At 46.5% G+C, this 21,370-nt stretch overlaps 1 protein-coding gene across 12 annotated transcripts in view; it reads left to right on the forward strand.

The window, feature by feature from the left end:
- The window catches only part of OTUD7A (OTU deubiquitinase 7A), a 374,921-nt gene that overhangs the window by 336,960 nt on the left and 16,591 nt on the right, over positions 1 to 21,370 (forward strand). For all 12 annotated transcript variants that reach the window (XM_065547661.1, XM_045395224.3, XM_073995374.1 and 9 more), the window contains 2 exons: positions 8,652 to 8,779; positions 10,648 to 10,797. In XM_065547661.1, the coding sequence (XP_065403733.1) occupies positions 8,652 to 8,779; positions 10,648 to 10,797 (278 nt within the window). The remainder of the gene's footprint in view (positions 1 to 8,651; positions 8,780 to 10,647; positions 10,798 to 21,370) is intronic.

Genomic DNA, 21,370 nt, shown 5'->3' on the forward strand with positions numbered 1-21,370 from the left:
GCCTAATACTGAGCCTTCACACTGTTGTTACCATGGGGGTCCTTCTGTGTAGCTGCTCAGATCCCAGAGTGTTCTGCCAGTAAGTGAAGATGGGACTCAGAGTCCAGGGCTGAGAGGGCTACCATTCATCTTGCTTTGCCCACTTCTCAGCATTAGTATCTGACTCACGAGCAGCTCCTCTCATTCCAGCACTGCCCCCTCCATTCCTTGAATTAGGGAAGGAACAGTGCTGCACATTTCTAGTTGGGGTATTTCTCTCTCCAAGTATGCAGATTGTAACTCCATGTTCTCTCCTCCTGTGCTGTTCATTATCTTGTTCAACCATTTCACTTGCTGGCACTCGGCGCATACTGGGTGACAGGGACAAACAAGCAACTTCCAAAAGCACTTGACCCCCCAGGCACCACAGCTTGGCTTTCAGGGGTGGCTGGGCAGGCGAATCACCTGCGATGTTTCAAAATGCACACCCAGGAGCACTGCGTTTAGACCTGGCATAAAATACATGTGTGTGTCTGTTTGAATATGTGTTCATGTCAATACATATTTAAAACATTCCTTTTCTACTTTCCTTTCCTTCCTTGCTTAAAAAGTAAGTTCAAAAGCCATTAGGTGGGGCAAAGCAAGGTGGCATCTGGAGTGGGTGGGGGATGGGAGGACACCAGGGGCCAGAGCGAGATGTCAGCCAAACAGGTGAAAAGGGTCACCTTGGGGAGGGGGAGCAGAGGCGGGAGATGGCTGACATATGGGAAGATGGCTGACATAAGGAAATGCTTTAGAATGAATACAAACAAGTTTTCTCACAGTAAGTGAAGAAAGTTGCAAGTAGAATTAACTTTGTGGGGTTGGATTGGAATTGGGATATCAGTGAACTCAAGGTTTTCTATAAATATTGAGAGGGAGAGAAAGATGAAAATAAACATGCAAATCTGTATCCATGTGTGAGTGTGAACTTGAACCACATTTTTGCACCAGGAAGCAAGAAAGCGCTCTAAGAAATGAAGGAAGCTGGGCACGGTGGCTTACACCTGTAATCCCAACACTTTGGGAGGCTGTGACCGAAGGACGACTTGTGCACAGAAGTTCAAGACCAGCCTTCGCAACATAGTGAGACCCCTGTCTCTACAAAAATGAAAAAAGTTTTCTGGGCATAGTAGTGTCCTGCGGTCCCAGCTACTTGGGAGGTCAAAATGGGAAGCTCACTTGACCCCAGGAATTCGAGGCTGCAGTGAGCTATGATCTCACCACTGCACTCCAGCCTGGGCAACAGAGTGAGACCCTGTTTCAAAAAAAAAAAAAGAGAAAAAAGAAATGATGATGATATCACAGGACACAGATCCAGCTTTAGAAAAGCCACACTGACCACATCAAGGAGTATCTGAGCACCCACATAATCACACTAATGGATTATAACCCATTGACTAAAATGGAAAACCAGAAATCCACAGTGATGCCAATAAACATATAAAGGTCTGGTGAGGAATGGAGTGTTTGCATAGGTTCAAGTTCCTCCCCACAAAATGCTTGTTAATTTCAAAGGAAAAATTAGTAGCTCTGCAGGGGCAAGGCCTGGGAGATGACCTTAAGGAGTGGTCCAGGTCAACCTCACCAGTGATGGGACAACCTCACCAGTGATGGGACAATTTGCAGTTCACACAACCTGACAAGATGTCACGAGAAGGACTCAGCTTGACCCAATCCAATCTAACCATGATGAACTAGAGAAAGCCTTATGAAGGACATTCTACAAAATACCCAGCCTGCAGTCTTCAAAAGTGTCAGGCCGTGGAAGTCAAGGATATCCTGAGAAATGTTCCAGGTGAAGGAGACTAAGGAGACGCCACCGCTGAATGCTGCACCTGATCCTGAGCAGGAACCTTTGTTCTGAAAGGCATTACTGGGGAACAGCTGGCACACATGTGGGGCCTGGTGATTGCATGTAACCGGGTGAATTCCTGATGTCACTGGCTGTGTGGTGGTTGTGTAGGAGGATGTTCTGTTCATAGAAAATGAGCAAGAACTTTCCAGGCTGATGAGGCACCAGGTTGGCTGTTTATTTTCAAATGGTTCAGGGAAACAAAAGCTCTTTTTACCATACGTGTGCAACTATTTTGTGAGGTTTCTATTGCTGCCAATTTTTTGAACTGTTAAGATAAATTGGGTTGGATGTGGTGGCTCAAGCCTGTAATCCCAGCACTTTGGGAGGCCAAGGCTGGTGGATCACTTGAGGCCAGGAGTTTGAGACCAGCCTGGCCAACATGGTGAGACCCCATCTCTACTAAAAATACAAAAATATTTAGCTGGGCATGGTGGCAAATGCTGGTAAAAGACTAAGCTCCACTCCTGCCAGGGGAAGGGGAAAAATAAAGCAAAAACACCAAGCATGATGCCAGCCAGCCAGGCACACCAAAACTTAAGTCCCTCTCCCCAGCCCAGCTCTATGTGAAAAAGAGGGCGGGGACTGGCGCAGGAAGAAAAGCCCACAAGATGAAAGGACCTAATTCTTACAACTAACGACAGGTGTCTGCCAAGCCTCTGGGCCAGTGACGGCCCTGGGCCAGGACTGCAGCCGGCCCGGGGCCAACACTACAGCCATGCAAAGCCCACTCAGCCCAAGAAACTAAGTGTATAAAAAATAAATAATAAATAAATCGGGGAAAAAAAAAACAGGAGAAACAGATGACAGCGCATACACGGGGCGGGCCCGTGCCTTGCCTAGCCTGCGCTGCAGGAGCCGCAGAGCGGGAAAAAAAAGGAAACAAAAAAAGGACAGAGAGAGCAAGAAAAATAAAGTGCAAATTAAAGAAAAGGAAAATAAAGTGCAAATAAGAAAAAAAATAGGAGAAAAAAGTAAGTAAAAAAAAAACTAGAAAAGACAAAAAGAAAGACACAGGGTAAAACTAGGAAAAGAAATAATGTAAAAGAAAGGCAGAAAGTTAAAACATGTTAAAAATTGTCTGTAAAAGTTATAAAAAAGTTTATGCAAAAATATTATATAATTTAAAAGCAATTAGGCCTCCTAAATGTAAAACTATTTTAAAAAGTTTATGTACAAAATATGTAAAAAAAATACTTTTAATAAAATTACAAAAAGACATAAAAATATGCATTTTTACCTACATTAAAAGGTTAAAAAAATTGTTTTAAAAGTTTAAACAAATCCGGGCTTGGTAACTCATGCCTGTAATTTTAGCACTTTGGGAGGCCAAGGCTGGAGGATCAAAAGTTCAAGAGATTGAGACCATCCTGGCTAACATGGTGAAACCCCGTCTCCACTAAAAATACAAACAAATTAGCCGGGCATGGTGGCGGGCGCCTGTAGTCCCAGCTACTCGGGAGGCTGAGGCAGGAGAATGGTGTGAACCCGGGAGGCGGAGCTTGCAGTGAGCCCACCGCACTCCAGCCTGGGCGGCAGAACAGTACTCCATCTCAAAAAACAAACAAACAAAGAAAGTTTAAGCAAATTTTAACTATTAATTATAAAGAAAATTCTGTATGTAAACATATTAGGTAAAGAGGTATCCAATTTTTCTGTCAACTAAAATAAAAGCACAATAAATTTTTCTTAAAGCCCTAACCTGCTCTTTAACAAAAATTATAAAAAGTTTTAAAACGCCTATAAAAACCTTATCTTATAGTCAGATATTAAAAGTAAATAATGTCTATAAAATCTTATTTTAAAAGTTTAACATTGATAGCATATTAATGTAAAAAAATTCGTACAAAAAGCATTATCAAATATAAAATAGTGTTTAACTTTCTTAAAGCCCAAAGGTGGCCAAATAAGTCCCAAGGTCCCTCATCCCCAAGGCCACAACACGCAGGGGCAGTGAAGGCCACATAAAAGCCAAGACCTTAAGAGGGGGCAGGGCCGCAACATCTGCTAGGCAACACTAAGCAGAAACGGAGCAGAAGACGCCACCGTGGGGCCTCAAGCCCTACAATATGCAACGAAAATTATAGACTTAATTTATCTTCCACTTTCCCTTCCCTCAAAACTAAAAATCTTTTAACACAGGTACCAACCCTAAAATTTCCAGTACACCAGCACCAGCCTAAAAACCACATCCTTATCAAAAAATAAAAAACTCAAGCCAGCCTGGGAGGGACCCTATTTTATGCTGTTAACCACCAAGACTGCCGTCCGCACAGCCAAGAAAAAAATGGACCCACTCTACTCAAATCAAGAAAACATCTTAGGTTACTATACTAAAATCAAGCCCTACTAAGTTAAAATTTTAAAAAGCTTAATTTTCATATACCTTCTCTATTTCTTTCCTTTCCTTATTCTGTTACTAGCTCCCTTGTTGTTAATGTAACTACATCTAACTCACTTCAAACCATTGCTTTTAATGCTTGCTCTATCACACCTTGTAAAAATATAAAAAATCAATGACAGCTAGCCTTTTCACACAAATATTTATATCCTGGCCCTCTAATTAACACAATTACCCCTAACACTTGTCGTTATAATCACCTGCGAATTTTCTGCTCCTACTGAGAGGTGAAGCCAACTGGACTTCCTGGGTTGAGTGGGGACTTGGAGAACTTTTCTGTCTTACAAGAGGATTGTAAAATGCACCAATCAGCACTCTGTAGCTAGGATTATAAAACGCACCAATCAGCAGAATCCTAAAAGTAGTCAATCACAGGGAGGACTGAAAAAAGGACATTCTGATAGGACAGAAATGGAACATGGGAGGGGCCAATAAGGGAATAAAAGCTTGCCACCCCAGCCAGCAGTAGCAGCAACCTGCTCAGGTCCCCTTCCACGCCGTGGAACCTTTGTTCTTTCACTCTTCACAATAAATCTTGCTGCTGCTCACTATTTGAGTCCGTGCCACCCTTAAGAGGTGTAACACTCACCGTGAAGCTCCGCAACTTCATTCTTGAAGTCAGCAAGACCACAAACCCACTGGAAGGAACCAACTCCGGACACACTACAGCCTAACAATCTTGCAATAAATGGGACTACGTCCTTTAAACTACTCAAGAGCCAAGTTAAACTTCCACCAAAAAAAAAAAAAAAAAAAAAAATTTATATAAATCTAAAACCTTTCATCTATTTCATTAAAAAATCTATCCCTTCTGTCAACCTTTATCAATATAACCCTGTTCTTCTATCACCACCTCCACCTTAACTAACTCTAAACCTGCCCTTAATCACTTCTGTAATATAGAAATTGACAAAAATTTTTTAAAACCCTAAATATTTTTAAAATACACATTATTCCCCCATCTTCCCCTTCTTCAGCAGCCTAAGTTCTAAATCCCACACCAGTTACTCCTACATCTAATAAAAGTAGAATGTCTATTATAAAAATAAAAAATCGAAGACAGACCTTAGCCATCAAAACAACGTATCAAAATACAAACGCCTAGCTAAAATAAATATTCTGTTCACACTTTAAAAACAATTATTACGCTATTACACTTGTACACATGGTACTCCAGAGGCCCAAATTATCCCCTTTCCACTTAAATGGTCTCCTCGTCAACCAAATATAAACTATGTAGTAGCTCTTCTTCAAAATCCCACTGCTTAAAATAATCCATCATGCCAAGCTCTCTCTGCTATTTCCTAAAATTCAACACCCTGCGCGTCAGCCCCTGAGGGCAATCCAGCTTCCACCTTTTCTAAATGCCAAATTTACTTTGTGCCTCTCACGGCAAGAAAAAAATTTAATATTCCTTAAAAGTATTTAAAAAATAATGCAAGAAGCTCAAGCTTTTCCAAAAGCTTGCCCATCAATCCATGCTTAGCCATCCCCAAACAAATATATGGTAGTACTGTAAAGGACCCTTACTAAACACTGTGCCAAATAATTGAAACAGTACTAATCCAATTAGTGGTGCTTCACTGTAGCATTTCATCAATCTAAAAAACTAAAAACAAAACACCACAGGCCAAAAAAATGTCCTTGTAAGTCCTTTAATCCTCAAGTTTACATAAATGCTATTAAAATCCTGTAAAAAATTTCCAAATAAACTTAAAACACAAAATCAAATACCTGCAAAATTTAAATCCAAGTTATTCTGGTAAGTAACTATGAATAAAAAAAATGTAAACTAAACTACATCTGTTACAATCAGCAACAATTCATAAATTACACTGAAAACGCCATCAAAAAAATAGCTAAGCAATTAGGACCTACCAGACAAATTGCCTAAAACAAGCTTTAAATATAATATTAGCAAAAAAAATTATGTCATAATTAAAACTCAATATTGTACCTTTATTTCTAATACTGCCCCTAACAAAACTATAACAAAAGCACTACAAAAATTAACAGCACTATCCAATAAACGTGCCAAAAATTCTAAAATAAATAACCCTTTTTCTAAAATAATAAAACATCAATTCAATAAGTAAAAAAAAAAAAATTTGGCCAGGCGTGGTGGTTCACGCCTGTAATCCCAGCACTTTAGGAGGCCGAGGCGGGCGGATCACGAGGTCAGGAGATTGAAACCATCCTGGCTAACACGGCGAAACCCCGTCTCTACTAAAAATACAAAAAGAAATTAGCCAGGCGTGGTGGTGGGTGCCTGTAGTCCCAGCTACTGGGGAGGCTGAGGCAGGAAAATGGCAGGAACCCAGGAGGCGGAGCTTGCAGTGAGCTGAAATCACGCCACTGCACTCCAGCCTGGGCGACAGAGTGAGACTCTGTCTCAAAAAAAAAAAAAAAAAAATTAACTTCGATTCTCACCTTGTTCACTCTTAATAATATACTTATAAGCTATTATATTATTCCCTGCCTTCAAAATTTTATACAAAAACTTCTCTCTACCACTCTTACAAAGTTAACTCCTAACTCTCCTCCACCCTATTCAAAAAAATTACTTCTCTTAAAGCAATTAAATCAAAACAGACAAATTTTTTAAAAATTATAAGAGGGAGAATTGTAAAAAGTAAAATAGTGGTTCCTCTTCAAAGCCTTTCCTCCCCATCTAACTAAAAATAAACAATAACTTCTCTTAGAAGCAAAATTTAAAGACCTGTGCCAGCATTCTTAAATATCTGCTAGCCATAATTTTAAAAATCAATATACTTTATATTCTTAGCTCCCACAATTTAGCCTAAATATTTGCCCTGGCATACTTATACTAGTCCAAGCAAGCATTAGGTCATAGCCTGTTCCTCTTCCTTATTTAAAAGCATTTTTACCTTTCTCAACATTCCACACGTTACTTCCTCCTTCCTTTGTCTCCTCTCCTCTGCTTTTGCCTCTTTAAAAAAATTCTAAGTTACTAACCAATGAAAACAAATACAAAATGTAAAATCCCGTTCCAGTCAATAAAAACCAGGCATAGCAATAAGGTGGATGCATCAGGTTATAAATAACCCTATCTCCTTTATTCAATATACTCTCAAAACTGCTAGCAAGTATACCCTTTTTATAAAAAATATAAAAATGGCCTTACTAAAACAATTAAATTTATATTCAAGTGCTATTTCTTTACAACACCAGAAAACAAACACTTCAAACAGGTTGCAGTGAGCTGAGATAATGCCACTGCACTCCAGGCTGGGTAACAAAGTGGGACTCTGTCTCAAAAACACAAGGTAAATTGAATCACAAGAAGAAGAAAAAACATGGGTAGTATGTAACCAGAATTCCCCAGGTGATGGTAATGCATTCCCTAGGATTCACAACCTGCATTCTGGAAGTCCCAGGTGACTGGGAACTTTGCCCATGAAGCCATGAAGCTCTTTCCCTGGGCCATGCCAGGGGCCACACTTGCCGGCCCTGGCCCCACCTGCTGCCATCCTCACAGACTCCCTCCGCTAATTCTGAGCGTTCCTCGGACACTCAGGAACGAGTCGGAGAGCCACCTCTGGGGAGTGTTGGCTGGCGCGGCCATCTCAGCTGGCAGGCACTGCAGGTGCAGCCGAGGCTCCATAACGCTGTGAGCTCTGGCTGTCTTCTCAATGTGCACCTCCCTTTTGGGTGGCCCTGCTATGGGGGGACATCAAGGCTGCCACCTTCTGCCTGAACGTCTTAGGGTTTGAGTGGAAGCATTCTTGAGCCTGCTGTTTCCCTGATCCTCAGACATGAGCCAGGGGCATGGTCAGGGAGGGTCTGGGCCACCTGGGCTGCACATTCACGTCGCATCCCCTCCAGCTCTGGATTGAAATCCAGACAGCCTTCTCACTGTTCTCTTCCATTGGGGTGTCTTCTAGAAGGCTCCTCAGATCTTGGTGGTAATGACCCCACCAGCCCATCAGATGTGCTCAGGGAATCCCTGGGTCTCTGAGGGAAATAAACAGGAGAGGAACCCCTCCATCCCTCCAGCCCCCACTGCTTCCTTGTGAAACACCCCCAGAGAGCCAACAGTCCTGCTGCCACAGGCTCTGGTGGGCTGCCTCCCCCTGCAGAGAGACTCGCCTTCACAGCAGCCAGCGCCCTTCACCTGCGGGCTCTTTCCAACTCGTCTTCCGAGACCGCTCCCACGGTGGGGTAGGGGAGCTGGGACCTGTGCGTTTGCCATCGGCGGATGGCATGAGAAGTGGCCCAGGATGGCGCAGCTGCCGGGGTCCATGAAGATAATATCCAGAGTGGGGAGGGCTCAGCCCCTGCACGAAGCAGTCCCCACTTTCTCCATCCTCCATGCTGTTTCAGTCAGTGACCAGCTGGCTCTGTTTTGTTTCACAGTGTGGACAACTCAGAGGACCCCGTGTATGAGAGCCTGGAAGAGTTCCACGTTTTTGTCCTAGCCCATATATTAAGAAGACCCATCGTTGTTGTGGCAGATACCATGTTAAGAGACTCAGGTGGAGAAGGTAAGTTCCTCAAGGGATGTGCTGTATTCCTGACACAGAAAGCATAGCATCCCAGCTAGAAAGCAGATAGCACAGAGCGAGGTCCAGCTCCCAGAGGCCGCAGAGCTCCCAGAGGCCACAGAGCATCACTCTGTGCAAAGATCTACTCAGCATGTTTCTTTCTCCTCCCTGATGGTGGCAGGGATTGCTCTTCACCAGCTACCCTGCCTGTCAACAGCAGGTGGCCAGGAGAAATCTGGTCGTGTGGGGACCAGGACTAAGCCCAGAGGGCCTCCTATCTCCTGTTGTGTGCCTAGGGCACAGCAGACAGTCCACACCCCTCTAACAGCCCTGGGCCATGTCCTGGAGGCATTCAGTCACTCAGGTGCCTTCCCGCCCCTCCACAGGCCACCTGCGTGTGAAAGACTAAAAAGAAAGGAAGACAGAATGCATAGCAAGGCTATGATAGAATCAGAACTGGCAGAGAAAGAGGCAGGGGCAGTTTATGGCCTGCCCACCGAAAGCCACACTCTGTGCATAGCCGCTTCTCGAAGGTTCCTCCATTCAGCCCTTGCCACAGCCTCCCAGGGTGGACACCACCCTCCCTACTTTACAGAGGTGAAACTGAAGCCCAGAGAGGCTAGGCAGTGTCCCCAGGGGGATCAGCCCAGGGCAGGGAGTGCTCCAAAGCCTGTCCTCCCTCCAGCGTGCAGCTGACCAGAGCGTCCCTCCAGCCCGGTTTGAATTGACGCCTGCACCTTACAAAAGTCACAGGTCTTCCAAGGAGTTCCACAAACCAGGATGTGGCTCTTCATGCTAAACAGCTGCCATAGAAAATCTGATGTGGCCACGATGGTTATGTAGCCAGGGAACTGGGAGGACACAGGTCCTGCCTGGCCCACCCCCTTCCCTGTGTGGCTCAGGGACACGGGCCTGCTGAGGTCTGCAGCTCTCCGTGCAGCACCAGGACTCGCATCGGGGCCCTGCTGTGCAAGCCCAGGACTGAGCTCCCAGCACCATCAGATATCTGAGTTGCGGGGCGAGGGAAGGTCCACCCTTCCTACCATTCTACTCACAGCCCTCTTGCGGGTACCCCCACCCTGCCGCCTCTCAGTGGGACTGTCCTGTGAGCAGAAGCACAATGATCAATTTAGACAAAGCGAGGATGGGGGAGGAACTCTAAGAGTTCGTCAAAGACACCCCTGAAATTACCGTCCCTGAATTCTGCCCAAGGAGTGCAGCAATACGCTGACTCTGGGGCCAAAAGGCAAGACGTTTCATGAGCTAAAAGCAGATGCTGCTTTAGGACAGATATTTCCGAAGTTATTCTATTTTGGTGAGGGTGTTAGGCTTTTCTGCCCTCTTTTTTACAAGTAAGAAAATGAGATTGTGTCCCTGTCACTGAAGGACTCGATCCCTTTGATTCTCAGTTCCCATCTGACTTACATCTTGGTCCTGGAGCTCTCTGGCTGGTTCCTTCAGATTCAACAGAAGAGGTTCTCAAAATATAGAACAAATACACACCCTCGAGAAGCGTAGATATTGCGTTGTATACAAATGCTTTACCAAACACTAGGAGAGGAAGAAGTACATCCAGAAAAATGTGGGCTTCCAGGCTGCGACTGCTCTGACCAATCTCGGGTGACAGTGTCACCCCAGCCCTGGGGCTCCTGAACACCTGTGCAGGTCTCAGGGCCGCAGGAGTCCTGGGGCAGACAGATGACTCTAGAAACTCTCAGCCCCATCCCTCAGCACTGCCTCCATCCGCCCTCCTGTCCCTCCGCTTCTCCACGGAGCCCCCTGGGATAGTGAGGGACAGGGACGCAGGGGCCTCCCCTCCCAGCTCAGGCTGCTGCTCCTCACACCCTCACCCTGGTTTGTGTCCACAGCGTTCGCACCCATCCCATTCGGAGGGATCTACCTGCCCTTGGAGGTCCCTCCCAACAGATGCCACTGCTCGCCTCTGGTTCTGGCCTATGATCAAGCACATTTCTCTGCTCTCGTGTCCATGGAACAGAGAGACCAGCAGAGAGAACAAGGTATGCCTGACTCCCCAGAGAGTGCACGCCGGGGCCTGGGGTGGGGCAGAGCCATCAGAAGGGACCCCGTTGCACAGGGAGGGGGATTGTGGAGACCTCCCCTAGAAGCACACCTGTGCACACTCAGCAGTGACAGTTTTTGCATAACACTACCTTATGCATGTGTGAACGTTTTCATTGAAAATAACCATGTGAAAGACAACATTCTCTTTAAAATACTGAACAAAGGCAACCTACCCTTAAATAGCTTTTACTGTTCTCCCTTTCACTTGTATACGTATTTTATAGGAATGTAATTAGTCTTAGAGGTAAATTAAAGGGAAAAAAACTTCAAGAGCAAGTATTAATGAACTATGGCCCACCACCATTTTTATAAATAAAGTTTTATTGGAACAGAGCCACATTCATTCATGAGGCATCGTCTGTGGCCGTTTTTGCACTACAGTGGTAGAGAGAGGAGCAGCCACTGACACCGAGGCCTGCAGCGCCTAAAATATTTACTTGCTAACTAGCTCCTTATGAGAAGAGTTTGCTCACCTCTGCTCCAGGGTAAGCTTTTAACTCAAAAGGTCAACATTTCTTTTCAAAGCATTGCAGCTGAGTTTCCTCTAAGCAGCCATTTCAGTGCTGCCGATGTTGGGCCGGCCCCACAGGCTGTGCACTGCACAATTCTAGGGCACCAGTCAATGTCTTTGCTCGGGAAATAGGGGGATTTTGTTTGGAACCATTGCTGTTTTCTCATGTTAGCTATGGATGGATGTGTGACCAGCCGAGTGGAGAGGAAACTCCTTCCTGTTGTCACTCTTGTTTGTGGTATAGGCAGAGACTCACTCCCCCACGAGACAGACGGACAGGCAAGACCAGCTGTTTCAGAGTCCCTGCCACTGGGTATGGTTCCAGGGAACGGGAAGTGATCTGGCCAGGCCCACCAGGGGCAGGAAGCTCGGCGTGTCTGCTTCTGAACTTTTCCACTGAGTGTGCAGCTCAGGAAGTAAATGCAGCAACAAGATTGCCCCGCTAGGACTCCCAAATGCTACTCCTTCCTTTAGACAGCTGGCAAGGAAAGGACGCAGACAAATGAACAGAACCCAGCTGCCCCCAGCCCTCCGCCAGAGGTGGCACCAGCGTGTCACTTCCTGGCCTGGCGGCTGAGTTAGGAATGAGGCTGGGGCTGTGGAGCAGAAGCTGAAGGTGAGAAACGCACAGGGCATTCAAGACCCCTTCCCAAGAACAGATACAGATACAGATACAGACACAGACACAGACACAGATACAAATACAGATACAGATACAGATACAGACACAGACACAGATACAGACACAGACACAGACACAGATACAGATACAGATACAGATACAGATACAGATACAGATACAGATACAGATACAGATACAGATACAGACACAGACACAGACACAGACACAGACACAGACACAGAGCTCCCAGGAGCCGACACACGCAGCACAGCGGCAGAACCCAAGTTGCAGAAGAGAGAGGACGGGAGGCTGCAGCCAGCCATGACAGGAATGTCACATTACGGTTCTTTATTATTTGCAGATGTGGCACTGGCCACAGAAGGACAGATTTGATCAGTAAGGCCTAGGAGGTCTTTCCATTGTCTCCCCGCTTTCAGTCCAGAATGCCTGCACCGCCTTCCTGGGGGTTTAGCTCTTTGTAGGGCTGACCCAGCCTCTTGGGAGACCAGAAGGGCCTTTTCAGGACCTGGGATCCAGGCCAGGGGCTGGGCCCTCTGTCCAGTCCCCAGGGAGACTCTGTGGTCACAGGAAGATGATGGTCCCAAGGCCAGCATTTCCCAGTGCCAAGCACAGGGTCCAGATACCCGGCCCCCTCCTGGCAAAAGGCACCGAGTGCTCTTCCAGGCCTCCAGATCCTGCTGCTCGGTGTTTTCAAGGCACATATGAAAGCATCCTTCCTTCAAAGCGCGCCCGCGGAGGCCGCTGTGGCCCGGTGCCTTCCTTCAAAGCGTGCCCGTGGAGGCCGCTGTGGCTCGGTGCCTTCCTTCAAAGCGTGCCCGTGGAGGCCGCTGTGGCCCGGTGCCTTTCAGGAGAGCCTTGCAGAGTTGTGAGTGGTTTCACTTCTGATGACCTTGTTTCTAAACACTGGGATCTGGTCCCAGTGCACCCCTCAGAGCCACTGTGGTGTGGGCCTATGGCTCCCTCACAGTCGAAGCAGCCCACTGGGGTCCTCCTGGGGTGGTGCGGGTCCCCGCATCCAAGGCCATCCTGTGGCCGGGCTGCACATTCACCCATAAGGTCCCCACGACCCCCTGCAGGGCAGGTGCCGTGGCCACGCTCTTTGTCATGCACCCGTGTGCCCCCTTAGATCTTCACCTCTGCAGCCCTCCCTCTGTGCCTCGAAGGACACTGAGGGGATGGGACAGGGTCGCAGCTGTGCTCTCAGGTCACAAGACTCCTCAGCAGAGAGGGACGTGGAAATCACAGTGAGGCTGCAGCTTCCAGGATGGGACCCTGTGTCCTCTGAGCGCAAAACAGGAGCAGCCACACCACAGTAGCAGGCTCAGGCCTGCTGGGGCGAGCTGGCCAGACCGCCAAGTCGCAGGGCCTGGTGGGAGGCAGGAGATGGGAGACTCCAGAACACTGAGCCCCAGGACACCACCGGCCCCACTGTGAAGCACAGGTGTCACCCTGTGCCATGGTGCCCAGCCCGTCCTGTAGACGGCACCCTGTGACAGAGGCTAATAGATACGGTAATCACAGGCCCCAGGAAGAGCAGACACCATGTCCTTGTGCCTGAGGAACGATGCTTTGAGAGCCTGGAAATGAGATTAAAAATGTATTTCAGGCTGAGACAAGGCTCCCTTCTTCCCATCACCCCCTTCCTCCTCCACTGTTTACATGGCCCGTCATGTCTCATCCACATGTGTCCAGCTCCTGGAGGCTTAAATATCCATGAGGCATTCTTTAAACTTCTCATCTCGAGTGCCTCTCCCTCTAAGGGAAGCCCCCTCTTATAGGTGCTACTGCCACGGCCCAGCTACTGCTGATGCCGCCACTGGCCGTCTTCAAGGTCAGGAATCCTCCCCTGTTTCCCAGGCTAGGGCAGGACTTGGGGAGAGGGAAGGGCTTGAGGTGGAAGGTCAGGAGCTGGTGGGACTGGTCAGTATGGGCAACCTGAGTGGCTCAGGCTTTGCAAATCTACCTTAAGACTTTTTAGATCAAATGTATGCATTCTTTCTTGGTAGGTTCCACACCTGATGGCCACCTGCTTTCTCCAGGGGAGGACATTAGTCCTTTGCTCCCTGACACCCTGAGCCCTGGGCCTTCAGCTCTTTGCAGGAAGCAGCCTCCTTGCAGCCACATCTTAAAATGGCCTCCAGGGGAGCGCTGTGAAACCCAGATCTGGGCATTCTGTCAGCACCCAGGCCAGGACAGTTCATACTGGCCACTGAGCAAATGTGTACATTATGAAAAATCAAATCAATTAACAGGAGAAACAGAGGTGCCACATAGTTCCTGGAAACATAGAACCTAGGAAAGAACTTTGGAAATCATCCAGTGCAATAATCCCAACTCCCCCTCCTTTTATAGCAAACGTTGTCCAGTGTACTCTTCATTATCCTGAAATGAAATTCATGGATAATGTTACCTATGTTGGAATAAAGTCCATTTCATAACCCCCACATCGGGAGAAATCAAAGGAAACCAATGTAATCAAATAGTCTGCATTTCTGTAAATGCTCTCACACAGCCATACCGCGAGACTCAACAAAGCAATCAGATCCTGGCACCCATATGTGGGGTGCCCAGTTACACAGGCAGGGGACATAGGTGTGCCGAGCATACCTTCAAATACCCCAGGAGGCTCTGTCGTCCAAAATGACAGCTAACTCTTGGTAAAGTCCCAAACAAGGCAAACACAGCCTTGCCCGTCTCCACAGCTCCTCTTCCCTTTGCGTGGATATAGAGCCATGCAGCGCATACCCTCGTGTACATGTTAGCTCTCGGCCTGGCCAGCAGGTTGCACTGGGAAGGGCTGGGTGCATACGGGTGCTGCCTAGGTCTGCACCCCACCTTCAGGCTCATATGTTTGCAGTTGCTTCCTGTGCTCAAGTGCCGCTCTAAGGTCCTTTCCAGGAATCACGATTTAACCCTTCCCATTTCCTATTCCCCGCTTTACAGAGGGGGAAGTTGAGAAAGGAGGAACCATCCCCAGGGAATGGTTGCAGCCAGTGAAGGATTGGGAGGGTGGATGGCGAGGCTTCCGCAAAGACTTGGCCCAAGAGAGTGGCATTCAGAGAGCATGCAGCTCCCAGAGAAGAGGCTCAGGAAGTGGTACCCCAAGTCAAAGCCTGCTTGGGATGAGACAGCATCTCAGACCTGGTGTCTCAGGAACCTTCAGGGTCGAAGAGGGTAGGGAGGGGGTTCTTTGTTTCATGGAAGGTGTCAGTGCCATCCGTGGCTGTTCTTTTCTTTAAAATGTATTGGCCAGGCGCGGTGACTCATGCCCGTAATGTCAGCACTTTGGGGGGCGAGGTGGGTGGATTGCCTGAGCTCAGGAGTTCAAGACCAGCCCGGGCAACACAGTGAAACCCCATCTCTACTAAGATATAAAAAATTATCTGGGTGTGGCAGCATGCGCCTGTAATCTCACCTACTCGGGAGGCTGCAACAGGAGAATCTCTTGAACCCGGGAGGTGGGGGTTGCAGTGAGCCAAGATTGCACCATTGCACTCCAGCCTGGGCGACGGAGACTTCATCCCACCCCCAAAAAATTAATATCTAAGTCCATTGTTTAAATAGTTCTTCCCTCATATATACAAACAGCCTGTGAGCCTCTGAGGCATATCCAGGGGCCACACAGAGGTCAGGGAGCCCTCAGCGTGTCCTCAGTGCCTTCCCCCAGGGGTCTCGCTTAAGGACCCCAGAGAGCAGCACGCAGGCAGCCCTGAGGGAGTCCACTGGTTACAGATGGAGGGGGAGATGCTGGTGTGAACAGAGAGCTCCGAAACGAGGCTTACAGATGGTCACACCAAGGTTGGCCACTCCTTTATTGGGAGCAGAGACTCAACACATTCAAAATGTGATACTTAAAAAGAAAAAAAATGTTTTTCCAAAGAGCAGCTTACCAATTTGTCTCTTGCTGCTTAGGAACAACACAGCAAGTTTTAAGTGCCTGCTAGGGATCTTGGGAGCCGAACAGAGTACTTCTACCCACCGGGCCATGGAATCAGCCTTCCATCAGTATTTGATGCATGGCTCCTGGTTAAATCAAACGCTCACCTGTGCTCTACTATTCCCCAAGCCATGTGGAATGTGACGTTCCAATTTTCAACATGTTTGACAACGAACCATGCTTTTTCTTGCAGGATTAATTTACAATAGACAAATGTAATCTCTTTTTCAATAGAAATGTATCTTTACATGTTACAAATATTATTACATATTCTGCTCAACTTGATTTCATAATTGTGTTAAAGAATTATTTATTGGCCAGGTAAGGTGGCTCACGCCTGTAATCCCAGCACTTTGGGAGGCTGAAGCAGGCAGATCACAAGGTCAGGAGATCAAGACCATCCTGGTTAACATGGTGAAACCCCATCTCTACTAAAAAATACAAAAAATTAGCTGGGCATGGTGGCGGGCGCCTGTAGTCCCAGCTACTCAGGAGGCTGAGGCAGGAGAATGGCGGGAACCCGGGCGGCAGAGCTGGCAGTGAGCAGAGATTGTGCCACTGCACTCCAGCCTGGGTGACAAAGCAAGACTCCATGTCAAAAAAAAAAAAAAATGAATCATTTATCAAATACCAATCAAATTGGTCTATTTGTGTACCCATCTGAATAAAATAATGGAGGAAATATGTAATGCCTATTACGAGACATTACAGTAAGAATCAGATTACTTCATGGTGGCAAGAAAGTTTTTTCTTTTTTTTCAAACTTTTTTTTTTTTTGAGATGGGGTCTCATACCCAGGCTAGAGTACAGTGCCGTGATCTCAGCTCACCTCAACCTCCACCTCCCAGGCTCAAGAGATCCTCCCATCTCAGCCTCCCAAGTAGGTGGGACTACAGGTGCATGCCACCAGCCCAGCTAACTTTTTGTGCTTTTGGTACAGATGGTGCTTCTCCATGTTGTCCAGGCTGGTCTCAAACTCCTGAGCTCAAGTGATCTGTCTACCTCAGCCTCCCAAAGTGCTGGGATTACAGGCATGAGCCACTGCGCCTGGCCAGCAAGAAGGTTTTAGAAACCAGAAGTGACCCCAAACTGAATTACCTTTGTCATTAGCCTCCCTTCTCTTGGCTACTTTCTAAGTTTGCCAGTTGCCACTGAAAGACAGGGTCAGAGTGGGAGTAAAAAGCACAGCTACGCCTACCCCTGTGGTGTGTGACCACAAGTCTCACTGGGCCATATTCCTTTGCCACTCCTCTCAGCAGCCCCAGAGCACAGACCCCTGAAGAACCCTTCTCTGCAAAGGCCCCTGGCTAAGGGGTGACAGGCCAAGGAGCTGGGGTTGGGGGCATCCAGACTTTTAGCTGAGACCTCTGCTCCTCAAATCTGTCATCTTTGACATTGTTGACCTACGGATCACAAAGCACCATGAAGTGGCCAGGAGCTGTGGAAGGAACTTCATGGCTATGGAGCTCTGTCCTCAGCTTATAGAGGGGACACGTGCCGAGAGAGCTGAGTCACACTGATTAAAAGCACGAGGTGTATTTATCCACAATACATCTGCTGATTGGTTCAGGCCCTACCCCAATGACCATCAGCTCAGGGGCCCAAAGCATTGTTCCAAAGGGATGCCAGCCACAGTTAACTCCGTGGAAAGAACTGGCCAAGAGTTTTTCACTCATGCCTGAAGGCCTGGAGAGAAGAGAAAGCAGGAGTGCACCCAGATGCCAGCCTCCCCCCAGGAGCCCTGCCTGTCCCCTCCTGAGCTACAAAGTAGGAACAGACACTTGGATCCCCCACCAGACCTCCCCAAGACATCCATGCCCACAGGAAGCGCATACCAGCCACCACCGCCCCTCATTCTCGAATGAGGATCCCAGCCATCGCTGTGTAATGTGCAGGTTTCTCCATCTGGCCACTCCAGGCTCCTGAGGCCCTCCACACTCCCATGCATGGTACTGGAGTGAGAACATGCACTCCAATAAAACCCCTTCTGAGGGGGGCTGGGAGGCAGCGGCACCAGCCACCTGTCCTACCTACAGGACAGGAACAGCCAGCACTCACTGTCCTGGATGTGGGGAGCGAGGCTTTGGTGGGCCAGGGTGACACCCTGGTTCTGCTCTCTGAGAAGACCCCAGTTGTCATTGTCCCACAGGGCCACACATGAGGCGTGCACAGAGTGCGTCCTCTGGGGCTGAAAGCTTCACCACCCACTTTTGGCCTGAGCTCAGGAGCCCAGAAATTGTCTTAGATGCTGAACGCTCTCTCAGTCTGAGAGCTTTTTCAGTAGCACTCTTTCCAGTTTTGTCTTAGTCAATTCAGGCTGCTGCCACAGAATACCACAGCCTGGGTGGCTCATAAACAATAGAAATTTATTTCTGATAGTTCTGGAAGCTGGAATACAAGATCCAGGAGCCAGCAGATTTAGTGTCTGGTAAGGGTGTCCTCCTCCTGGTCTACACACAGCAGCTTTTTACTGTGTCCTCACATGGCCAAGAGAAAGAGGAGAGTGCTCTTGTGCCTGTTGTTATAAGGGGATAATCCCATTCTCAAGGACTCCACCCTTGTGCCTTAATCAGCTCCCAAAGATCACACTCCTGATACAGTTACATGGAGACTAAGCTTTAACAGTGAATTTTGGAGGAACACAAATATTCAATCAATAGCAAGCTTATTCCATAGACCAGTGACCAATCCAAAGATCTTATCTACATATAAACTTCAGAGAGAATGTATGTCTGCCACCATTGGCCCTGATGCCCAGCCTAGGGCCCCCATCCTCAGGGACTGGCCTTGGCCTCATGCGCAGGCCATCATTATTTCCCTCCTCCCTCCCTCTTTGCTTTGAGTTTAATTTGCTACCCCTTTTCTAGTTTCTTAAGGCAGAAATTTTGATTACTAATTTGAGATTTGTCTTCTCATCTAATATAAGCATTTTAATGCTATAAGTTTTCCCCTAAGTACTGCTGTAACCACATCATAAAAATTTTGATGTGCTATATTTGCATTTTAATTCTGTTCAAACTTAATTTCCCATGAGACCTCCTCTGGCTCATGGATTATTTAGAAACAGGTTGCTTGAGTTTCAAGTTTTGGGGGATTGTTCAAATATTTGTTACCGGTTTATAGTTTCAGTTATGACATGAGCACAAACATGATTTCTGTTCTCTTCAATGCACTCAGACTGACTAAGAATATGTTCTGTGTTGGTGAATATTCCATATGTATTTGAAAATAATATATACTCTGCTCTTGTTGGGTTCTAGAAATGTCAATTACCTCAAATTATCTGAGAGTGCAGCTCATTTCTTCTATATCCTTACTGGTTTTTGCCTATTTGCTCTGTCAGTTACTGAACAAAAAGTAGTGAAGTCTGCAGCTGTAATATATGTATTTATCTCATTTTTGTTAGTATTTGCATCATGTACTTTGAAGCTATGTTATTAGGAGTATTCATACACATAGGATGATTATGTCTTCTTGGAAAATTGACCCCTTTATCATTATGTGATGTTCTTCTTTTTCTTTGGTAACAGTCCATGTTCTGGAGCCTACTTTGACATAAATGTGGCTACTCTAGCTCTCTTTCCATTAGTGAATATCTTTTAACCGACATATGTCTTTATATTTATAATGGGATTCTTTTTTTTTTTTTTCTTTTTTCTACGACCTCAACCTCCCAGGTTCAAGCAGTTCTCCTGCCTCAGCCTCCCAAGTAGCTAGGATTACAGGCATACACTATCATGCCCAGCTATTTTTGTATTTTTAGTAGAGACAGGGTTTCATCATGTTGGCCAGGCTGGTTTCAAACTCCTGACATCAAGTGATCCACCCATCTCAGCCTCCCAAAGTGCTGGGCATGAGCCACAGTGCCTGGCCCCTACAATGAGATTCTTGTAGACAGCATATATGTGGGTTTTGCTTTTTTATCCAGTGTGACAATTTTATCTTTTAAAAGATATGTTTTGACCATTTTCCTTTAATAGTATTAATGATATGTTTGGATTAAAATCCACCATCTTGCTAGCTGTTTTCTGTGTATCGTATGGGTTCTTTGTTCCTTTTGTCTCTTTTCTGTCTTATCTTGGGTTAATTGAGCTTTTTAATGGTTCCATTTTATTTCCACCATGGACTTGTTATTATAGCCCTATTTTTAATTGTTAGTGATTTCCCTAGGGTTTACAATAAACATCTTTAATTAATGAGTTTTTTTTTTTTTTTTTTTTGAGACAGAGTCTCACTCTGTCACTCAGGCTGGAGTGCAGTGGCGCAATCTTGCAGCCTCTCACTGCAGCCTCCAACTCCTTCAAGCAATTCTCCTGCCTCTGCCTCTAGAGTAGCTGGATTACAGGCACACAGCACCATGCCCAGCTAATTTTTGTATTTTTAGTAGAGATGGGGTTTCACCATGTTGGCCAGGCTGGCCTCGAACTCCTGACCTCAAGTGATCCACCCACCTTGGCCTCCCAAAGTGCTGGGATTATAGGTGTGAGCCACCACACCTGGCCTAATTAATGAGATTCTATTTTAAGTAATATTATTCTACTTCACATGTTGTGTAAGGATATTACCACAGTGTATTACCTATCCCTCCCTCCCATTCTTTCTGTTATTATCAGACATTTTATTTTTACATCTGTTATAAATTCATAATGCACTGCTGCTCTTTGCTTTAGACAGTTATCTGTTAGAGCAATTAAACAGACGAAAAAAATGAATTTTCTTTTTTTTTTTTTTTTTTTTGAGACGGAGTCTCGCTCTGTCGCCCAGGCTGGAGTGCAGTGGCGCGATCTCGGCTCACTGCAAGCTCCGCCTCCCGGGTTCACGCCATTCTCCTGCCTCAGCCTCCCAAGTAGCTGGGACTACAGGCGCCCACAACCTCGCCCGGCTAATTTTTTTTTTTGTATTTTTAGTAGAGACAGGGTTTCACCGTGGTCTCGATCTCCTGACCTTGTGATCCGCCCGCCTCGGCCTCCCAAAGTGCTGGGATTACAGGCGTGAGCCACCGCGCCCGGCCAAAAAATGAATTTTCACAACCATTTATTCCATTTCCATCATTCTTAATTGTATAAATACAAGTTTCTAGTGGTACCATATTTCTTGCACTTTAACATCTCCTATAGTTCAGGTCTGCATGCAATGAATTTGCTCACTTTTGTTGGAAAAACTCTTTATGTCTTCTTCATGTTTCAGAGATATTTTGGCTGGGTATAGAATTCTAGATTAACAGTTTTTTGGGTTTTTTTCTTTCAGTACTTTAAAAATGTCACTCCATTATCTTCTGGCTTACCTGTTTTACCTTGAAAAGTCTGCTGTAATTTTTATCTTTGTTTCTCTATATATAATGTATCCTCTTTTTTCTCAGGCTGCCTTCAAGGCTTTTTTTGTCTTTGGGTTTCAGAAGTGTTAAGATGCTATTTTAGG

Source organism: Macaca fascicularis, chromosome 7 (genome assembly GCF_037993035.2).
Source record: "Macaca fascicularis isolate 582-1 chromosome 7, T2T-MFA8v1.1".
Taxonomy (NCBI): domain Eukaryota; kingdom Metazoa; phylum Chordata; class Mammalia; order Primates; family Cercopithecidae; genus Macaca; species Macaca fascicularis.